General features: G+C 46.2%; 1 protein-coding gene across 1 annotated transcript in view; it reads left to right on the top strand.

The window, feature by feature from the left end:
• The window catches only part of Siah3 (siah E3 ubiquitin protein ligase family member 3), a 67,632-nt gene extending 58,338 nt beyond the window's left edge, over nucleotides 1-9,294 (top strand). The window contains exon 2 of the mRNA XM_031361624.1: nucleotides 8,112-9,294. Within this exon, the coding sequence (XP_031217484.1) occupies nucleotides 8,112-8,783 (672 nt within the window). The 3' untranslated portion in view covers nucleotides 8,784-9,294. The remainder of the gene's footprint in view (nucleotides 1-8,111) is intronic.
• Nucleotides 9,295-9,901: the final 607 nt, after the last annotated feature.

Raw genomic sequence — 9,901 nt, forward strand, 5'->3', positions numbered from 1 at the left:
CTCTCTCTCTCTCTCTCTCTCTTTCTCCCCCCCCCTCTCATTCTTTGGCAGTGTCACCCATGAATATAATGAATTTCAGTCCTTTTCATTGCCTTCCCATCCCCCTCTCTCTGCAACCTTCTCTAAAACAAGGTCCCTCCCACTCCACGGCTTCCTTTTACATGGGATTCACTCATCCAGTTAGAGTTGCTTACATGAAATGGGTAGGCTTTTGGGTTTGGATTTGGTTTTGGGTTTGGTTTTGGGTTTGGGTTTTTTTGTTTTTGTTTTTTTTTTTTCTGGCACAAGAGCCACTGATCAGTGAGTGGCTACACCATTGAAGAAAGTGACACCTTCTCCCCCAGCAACAATTAACTGTCAATAGTTCCTGCTCATGAAGTAGAGGGCCTCCTCCCAGCCATGATGAAATGTTAGCTGGACCAGTCTTGTGCCTATAACCACAGGTTCAGTGAGTTTATGAGTGCAGTGGCCATGTCACGTCCAAAAGATGGACTTCTGCCCATCCTCCTATCTTCTGCTCTTACATTCTTTCTACTCCACCTTCAGCGATGTTCCCTGAGCCTTGGAGAGGGAAATACAGATGTCCCGTTTAGGGGAAAGCACTCCACCATCACTTACTCTTGGCACTTTGGCCAGTTTTGAGTCTCTGCCTTAACTGCTCTTCTCTGCTCTAAGGAGCTTCTCTGATGGAGGCTGAGCACAGCACTAATCTACAGTTATAAATGTGAGGATTGAAAGGGCAGCTTGGCCCTTGGAGGCAGGGTCTCTCCCTATAGCCCAGGCTGACCTCAAGCACAGGGTGATCCTTCTGCCTCAGCCTCCCAAGTGCTGAAATTACAGTATGTAATGAAGTAAAATTGGAACTCTTAAAGTTCTCCAGCTACCAAAAGTTCTGTCTCAGAGGCTGGGTACCAAATATTCAGAGAAGGGTCTTTCAGGACCTCTTCAAGTGAGGAATTTGTCTGACTTCCCTCAACTGATCCTCACACACCACAGAGAGTCCATTCTTAGCATCTGTTACACTGATTGACAAGCCACTAATTTCCCCAATGAGAACCCATGCATAAGTGTTAATTAGCAGCATCTGGTGTGAATCAGAAATACAGATACCAATTGAGGCAATTGTACTCATTATCTCTGGTGTAGGGTCTTTTCCAATAAAACGTTAGGTGATCATGCTGAGGTGTGAATTCCTGAACCAGGCATTGACAGCCCCCGGAGCACAGTGTTAAAAGTGTATGCAATTAGATCCCGTTCTCTATGTGAGCATATTTTAAAGAAGAATGCAGACATGGTCCATGGTCCACAGGAACATGTCACCCAGATATACCCCGAAATTCAGCTAAGCACTGAACCTGCGAAAGTGAAGAGAGCGTGTGCTACACTGTGGTGCCCTCCCCCCATCTCAGTGACGAAGCCTAAGTGTGGCTTCTCTCACTTCTCTTGCTTAGTTCACTTGCCGTCTGTGAAGAGTTCCAATGCCCTGTACACAGCCCCCAGGCTTGTGATGTTCACAGCCACTGCAGATTTTGAGGAAAAGAGAAGCAGAGAAACCAAATGAGCAATGTTTAGCTTTTACCTCTGACTGTCCTTTCCCAGAAACTGAGAACATCTAAACACTAAAACACCAAGGCACATTCATTCTGACTTCTTGGCTGACCTGACTGTGAACATGCGGTCAGGCCCTGACATTCTCCCCATTCTGTAGTCCTTGCCCCAAATGTCATGCCACTCAACCTATTTGCTCTCCCACTCTTGAATAAAAGGCATTGGCCACATCGAATCTGTCCCCTCCACCAGGGTTCAGTCCTCAGGTCACCAGCATGAACAAGCATCATTTAAAGCCAGGCGCGGGATCCTTTTCCTCTTCAAGTAGCATGGCCCAGTTCCTGGAGGTGAGTGGAAAGAAAAACAACCCGTTGGGTGATCCTTCTGAGCACAGGGAGCAGAAGCTGCAGAAAGGGGTCACAGATAATTCCAAGGACAGATCTCCTCTCTGAAGCCAGGATTCCGAAGGGCAGCCGTTACCACCAATCATAGGAGTGTGGCTGATCAAATTAAGAAATGTGTTTTAAAATTCAATTACACCCTGGGTGGAAATAGCCTCACTAATGGTTAGGGATAGAATTATACCCAGTCTATAACGCCTAACATTTCTAAACCCAATTTTGTGCATTATTCTAAAGGTTAATTCAAAACCTCTCTTCCAAATGGGAAGTTGAACCGAGCAATGGAAGGAGGGCATCCGCTGTCTGACTGAGGGTTTATCAGTGGTAAGAGTTCATTAGTTTTAATTAGCGTAATCACTAATGTTGCATTAACAGTTTGGTGAAGGAAAGTAATTACTCACACATCCACTGTATGAGATGGGAAGATTAGAATTCATTTTCCAAAAACGATTAGCATTTTGCCAATTAAACGAATCCCTTTTCCGTGCCAGCAGCCCTGTGACCTCCCTTGCCCGGGATCATTTAAATGAAACATATTTTGCATCAAAAGATGGAACAAGGAGAAATGGGGAATTAAGGCTGCATTTATTTCAGGTTCTTCCTCAGAGTGCAGAGTGTACAGGTCTCTGCGAGTTCATAATACCCTTCCCAATTTGCATAGTCATTTGCTGCAGTCTCCACTGATTGTGCCCTGTCTACCACATGACATCGAAGCAATTAAAAAAAAAAAAGAAAAAATAGCTAGTGATGGTGGAAGATAAAACCAAAAGCCAGTAACCGGAAACCGAGGTGGAAGGGTCGTGAGTTGGGTCTGATAGTGGGACAAGGAAGGGACACTCTGCTGGTCCCGTTCTGAATGCCAATTTGGAGCAGGCTCACCCGTTTGCTGCAAAAATGCTGCACTACCCACAGGAGCTCCTTAGAGCTAGCAACTGAATCTCTTGAGTCTCCTGCTACCCCATGCTTGGCATGGAGGTCATTTCGGCCATAGCTTGGCTTACAAGAGCTTGGCGATATGACCTCAGTACACGCCATCTATACCAGACTGGTCAGCTTCTAGGAATGCTCTCAACACTCCTTCCAATGCACCTTGTGCTCTCTCTGGCTTCTCTGATACTTCTGTTCTTGCTTAGACAAGCCACCTTCTATCTTCACACAGTGTAATGTCACCTCACACTAAGAGTAGCTGCCCCTCCAGTGTGAACTTCTAGAGCTCCATTGCATGTGGTCCTCTTTTAGTGCCCATGGGACTTAGTGGATACTAAAGTCCTTGAATTTTAGTGTTGTTTTTATAAAAGGGATTTGCGCATCTGTTATATAGCTAGCCTCATATTTTCATATAACCCACCGACTTCCTCCCAAATACTTTAAAGCAGTGATTTTCAACCAATGGGTTGCAAACCTTTTGGGGGTCAAAGAATCCTTTCACAGAGGTTGCCTAAGACCATCATAGGACATAGATATTTACATAACAATTCATAACATTAGCAAAATTACAGTTATGAAGTAGCAATGAAAATAATTTTATGGTTGGGGGGTCACCACACACGAGGAATTGTATTAAAATGTCTCAGCACCAGGAAGTTTGAGAACCACTGCTTCAAACATCTCTCTACATTATACATTATGATAGCTAATGGAGCACACATACTACACAGAATGGAGAAGATAGAACACGGACTGGGGAGAGGCCTGTGGAAGATAATATGCTCAGAGATGGAACTCTCCAGTCAACCTGTTGTCCTGGGCCAGCACTGGGGCAGCACTGGGGCAGCCTAGACCAACAGCAAGACTGAGGCCTCTGGGATTTCATGGTGGCTGGTGTTCAGCCAAGTTGCTGCCCAGTGTGAAAGTTAATCTCTCAAGATTGAGCAGCAAGTGAAGACCAAGATTCAAGGTCACCAAAGGTTGCTAAAGTTTTCATTCCTATCTAAATGGTGGTATAACAACAGTATTTCTCAGTGGGGCAGGGGAAGGTGGTGCTATTTGTTTGGTTGGCTGATTTTCCCTTTTTTGAGACAAAGTCTCATATAGCCCAGGCTGGCCCAGTACTCACTATCTAGTTGAAGATGAATGGGATGAGCTCTCAATGCTTGCACGCAGCTTCCTGGTGCTGGCATCACAGGCATCAATCACCCTGGTTTTTACTTGACCTAGTTTTTATTATTGCTTTACAAGCATTGTTTCATACGATCTCCTGACAATGCTTTGAGGGAAATATTTTTCCCAAAAAGAAAATTGACTTACTCAATGCTATTGGACTCATATATAGGAAAGCCAAGAAGAACCTCCTGATACTCAACTATCCCTATATACGACAATATATATCCCATTGTGTTCCTGTTGTGATGCTTGAAAAAAAAATAGATGGGAAGGGGCTGGAGGGATGGCTCAGAAGTTAAGAGCACTGACTGCTCTTCCAGAGGACCCGAGTTCAAATCCCAGTAACCACATGGCGGCTCACAACCATCTGTAATGGGATCGGATGCCCTCTTCTGGTGTTTCTGAAGACAGCAACAGTGTCCTCACATACATAAAATAAATAAAACCTTAAAAAAACTAGATGGGAAAATAGACTTCTCAGACACTTCTACAAGACATACTGTAGGGTTCTCTATGAGAGTCCAAGGCCCCAGCACACAGAAGAACTGGTTTACCTGCCAGGTCTGTACACTATACATTCATGGAGGAAATTGTTTTCTACTGTGGAAAAAAATAAATGAAAAAAAAAATCACTTTAAAAGTATCTACCTTCCATAGTGCCTAACACTTAGTAGAGGATACAAGTGAGTTGATTCTGCCTTTCCCCATATGAACTCTGAAGGGTAAGTCAGACCCATCAGTAGCAGGATTCTAGAACCCAGCCTGTCGTTTTGCTGCTGGAGACAACTGTTCCCTTGCAGTAGAATATGGAAGAAGAAGAATCAGTAGGCCATTGGTAGCTTAGCATGCAAGGGCTACACGAAATACCCCTGAGAGCTCAAGTCCTCCAGGAGAGCACACACACCAGCTTCGGACATTTAAAACTTGAAAGCAGAGCTCCCCTGACACCCACCCACCTGCCTGTCAGTGACAGTCACTGCTACGAGACCATGGCCGTGTATTGTGTATATGTGTTCATATACGCAGTGCGTGCATCACACAGCAGTGCTCGCATAGACTTACGCATGTATATGCCCGTGTGCGCTCGTATGGATGGATATATGTATGTATGTGTTCATGTATACGCTACAGAAAGGGAAGCCAGGCTTTGTAGTTGTTACCCACAGAGAGCTGGGAGAGGTTTCCTCTGAGAGTCAATGTGGCAAGTGTGAAAGACAGACTTTCCCCCTGTCCTCTGAACTGGAGCAAGCTGAGAGAACAGTTGCTCCAAAGTAGTGGAAGGGACTTTTGTCTCAAGAGGGTAGCCTAGGAAACCGCTTCAGATGAAGGCCTTACGCCTGACTCACTACAGAGTACCACCGTGAGTTGCATCCTACCAACTAGTTAAAGAATCTGAGATGCAGGAGAGAGGGAACAGAAAGTGTGCATATCTGGGCAGGGAGGGATGTGCTTGTGTCCAGAGTCAGGAGATGTAAAAATGAAGCCTACGCTATCATTTACCAGTTCTGTACTCTCAGGCTTGTTACTAGCAAGACCTATTTCTTCTGATAAAAAATTACGAGTCACAGGCCCTGCATCACAAGGAAGATTCCCATCAAAACTGTGATTAATTAGAATTGGTGTCTGTACCACACACACTGAGGGGCACTGGGTCTGTTCTGCTTGTTGTCTATATACCTGTTACCTGTAGTGTCTGCCCGTAGCAAGTGTTTATGGATGCCTGATCAGAGAGTGTTGCCATGGGTCTGATTTTGAGAGTATTTATGGACACATTGCCATGAAGAACAGAGAGTGGAGGTTCCCGTGGTAGAAGCTGCCTGGGGATGAGGAGGCTACAGAGTGGAGGGGCAGGAACAGGGAGAAATGTGTCTGTCGGGACGGTGCTGGGGGTCCCAGGCGGTGTCCCCTTTCTGGAGTCTGTGACTGCACACAATCACCCCTGTGTCCCACATGTTAACTTAGGGCTTAGAAGAGTGATGGATAGCGTGAGCCCTGGGAACATGGGAAAGACAAAGTACTGTTACAGACGGTTTCCTTTTCTGTATGGTAATCATGATCCAAAAGGAAAACCATCTGTGGATCACCATTGTCTACATGAAAATCAGCAGCAAACATCAAGAAAGCAATACACAGGTCGAGTGGGGGGAATACTGCTGCTTATGATGGACGGTCATCCCAGGGCGTGCCGTTTGAGAGGGGACAGTACCTATTACTTGAGAATCTTTTTATAGAGTCAGAAAGACATAAATATTGAATTTCCCTAGTTACGTATACAGAATCCCAATCTCTCCCTTCCCAAGACACCAATGATGTCCCTTGTTTCTTAGTATGTGTGTATGTGTGAGTGCGTGTGAGTGTGTGTATAATGTATGTCCTGTATATGCACTTGCGAATGCCAAAGGACAGCCTTGATGTTATTTCTCAGACACATCCCCTACTCCTCTTCTCCCCTTTTCTCATTGGTCTGGAACTCCCCGTGTAAACTGGGAGAGTCACTGGCCAGGGAGTCCCAGGGGTCTGCACGACCTCCTCCTCTTCTCCGCACTGGGGCTACAAGTGTGCACCACTAAACCCAGGGATTGTCGTGGTTTGTTTAATGTGGGTTCTGGGGATCAAACCCAAGTCCAGCACTTAACTACTCAGCTACTACACACAAGCCCATGAGTGTGTGTGTGTGTGTGTGTGTGTTTGTATGTGTGTGTATGTGTGTGTTTGTATGTGTGTGTGTTTGTATGTGTGTGTATGTGTGTGTGTTTGTATGTGTGTATGTGTATGTGTTTGTATGTGTGTGTTTGTATGTATGTATATGTGTGTGCGTTTGTATGTATGTGTATGTGTGTGTGTGTGTTTGTGTGTGTGTACACTACATCACAGTACAGTTGGGAAGGTCAGAGGACAACTTAAGAAAATTTGCCCCCTTCCCTTCTACCATGTGGTCCCTATGGCTGGAAGTCAGACTATCAGGCTTGACAGCAAGTGCTTCCCCACTGAGCCGTCTCCCCTCACTCCTCTCACTTATATTACTACTCTAACATTTTAAATTAAAATATAATTACATCTTTTTCCCTTCCCTTTCCTCCTTCCAAACTCTCCTACTTCTCCTTGCACTCTCTCTCTCTCTCTCTCTCTGAAATTGATGTCTTCTTTTCCTTTGTTAGTGTTACATCTATCAATCTATCATTTATCTATCTATTATATATGTATACATATATAACTACCTGCTGAATCTGTTTAGTGTTGTGTTATGTACACAATTTCAGCTCTGGTCACTTGGTATTATATTACTAATTAGTGGGGTCATCCCTGGGGAAGACCATTTCTCCCCTACTTCAGCATTCATTACTTGCCTGTATTTCTTTGTCTAGGGGTGGGGCCCCATGAGATTTCCCATTCCATATTAGCATGCTTATTGGAGTTGTTCTTCAGGTCTTGCTTAGGCAGCCACGTTGTTGCAACATCTTGTCATTTCTCGGTCATTTCTAGGAGACACAGTTTCACAGCAGACATCCTGATCCTCTGGCTCTTAGAGTCACCCCTCGCCCACAAAGTGCCAGAGTTGTGTTGTAGATATTTTGGTTGTGGCTGGGCACCTCATGACCTCTCTGCATTTTGACCAGTTGTGGTTTTGTGTGTTGGTCTCCATCTGTTGCAGGCAAACTTTGATGAAAATTGAGAGTTACATTTATCAGGCAAAGCCATTTTGAGAGCTAGCCTGTGAGTATGGAGATAGCAGTGGGGGTTAATCCCAAGAAAGAGAGAAGAAAAGAAAGAAAGAAAGAAAGAAAGAAAGAAAGAAAGAAGGAAGGAAAGAGAGAGAGAGAAAGGAAGGAAGGAAGGAAGAAAGGAAGAAAGAAGGAGGGAGGAGGGCAGGGGAGGGGAGAAAGAAAGAAAAAAGAAAGAGAAAAAGAAGAAAACAAACGAACAATCCATGCCTACACTGTACAATCTACCTTTAATAATTAATTATTAGAGGAGATTTAATCTCTAATATCAGGAGAGCCACACTCTGCTCCAGAGACAAGCCTCACACCCCACTAACACGTTTCTCTTTCTTTCCAGTATGTGTCTAGTAGACGATCCATCACTCAGAACTCCGCAGAGCAAGGTAGCTTCCACCCACACCACCTTCCTCACCACCATCGCCACCACTGTCACCACAACCAACTGTATCAGCATGCCCGTCCCCGCCACCTCCACCACCAGGAGCCGGGACTGCACAGCGCTCAGGTGACACCCTGTATATGCCCACTGTTCTCCTGCCAGTGGGAAGGCCACCTGGAGGTGGTGGTTCCTCACCTGCGGCAAATCCACAGGATTGACATCCTGCAGGGGGCGGAGATAGTCTTCCTGGCCACGGACATGCACCTCCCCGCGCCAGCCGACTGGATCATCATGCACTCCTGCCTTGGCCATCACTTCCTGCTGGTGCTCAGGAAACAGGAACGACACGAAGGGCACCCTCAGTTCTTTGCCACCATGATGCTGATTGGGACCCCCACCCAGGCCGACTGCTTCACCTATCGCCTGGAGCTCAACAGAAACCACAGGCGGCTCAAATGGGAGGCCACCCCGAGATCTGTCCTGGAGTGTGTGGACTCAGTCATCACCGATGGGGACTGCTTGGTTCTTAACACTTCACTGGCCCAGCTCTTCTCTGACAACGGCAGCCTCGCCATTGGAATCGCCATCACTGAGACGGAGGTCGGAGCCAGGGATGCTGCGGAGATGTGAGACCAGGTGCATCTTGGACCGCTAGACCAGCAGGACCTTTTTATTACCCGTCGTCTTTCTTTTCTTTCCTTTTCGTCTCAGGTAATTTGAGGTATTAGTATTCGTCTACCCATGGTCATTATATTATGTACGCAACTGTGATTCAAGATCTTGATGTGAAATCTGTCCCGTGTTGTTGGTAAAGTTTTGTAGAGCATTCAGAAGAGTCTACCAGAATAGTGATTTCCCACCCACGTTAGTCCCTTTCTTCCCTGCCTCCAAAGGCGGCAAGTACCACTGTTACCAGGAAAACCCGCTGTTACCAAGAAAACCACTGTTACCAAGAAAACCACTGTTACTAAGAAGCAAGGCACTGGAGCAAAGGAGACTAGGCTTCCAAACACATCCTTCTTTCCATCTTCCGGCTGTTGCTGATAGAGCCTAACTCGTCCTGGGTGAGGCAGCACGTCTGGGGAGAAAACCCAGCCAGCGGTGATCTGCCCCTTTCCAGGAGCCTGGGGCTCAAGGCTAAGCTTCCTGAGCATGAGACAGTGTCTCCTCCACAGGCCGTGGAGTCACCTGGAGATAGCCTTTGTGTCAGAAGCACTCACTTGATCCGGGGGCCGGGAGACAGTGGTCAGATGAAAAACCCCCTCTTTCTTTTTTTTCAGGTTCTCCTGGTCTCCCTTCTGGGCCACGCCTTTCCCTTTCCCTTTGCAATCAAACCCCCCCCCCCCCCCATGTTCTCAGTGCTTTTCTGAAAAGCGCTTTGTCTCTGCTGAGGGAGGATAAGTAAAACGCCCGAGAAAAGCAGACAGAAAGAAGAACTTCTAACCTCTCACCTCCCTCCGGGAGGATGCTCCTGCCTCAGTGAGACCTTTTAAATGTATAAATTATAAATCCGTCACCACCCCCCTTCACTAGAGGAACACTTCTTTTGTATCAGACAGAGAGTCAGCTACTCTGTTTGTTGATAGTTTATAAGGTCCATCATCAAACATAAGAACCCCAGAGAAAAGCAAATAGGACCTCCCCGCTGGAGAGCTGGCCCTGACACACTCCAGGCCTCCCGACGACTCCTTCCCTTCCTCTTGAACACACTCTGTATCCCTGCTCAGTACATAAATACGGCTGCTTCG

This window comes from Mastomys coucha, unplaced genomic scaffold, assembly GCF_008632895.1.
Source record: "Mastomys coucha isolate ucsf_1 unplaced genomic scaffold, UCSF_Mcou_1 pScaffold9, whole genome shotgun sequence".
Classification (NCBI taxonomy): Eukaryota; Metazoa; Chordata; class Mammalia; order Rodentia; family Muridae; genus Mastomys; species Mastomys coucha.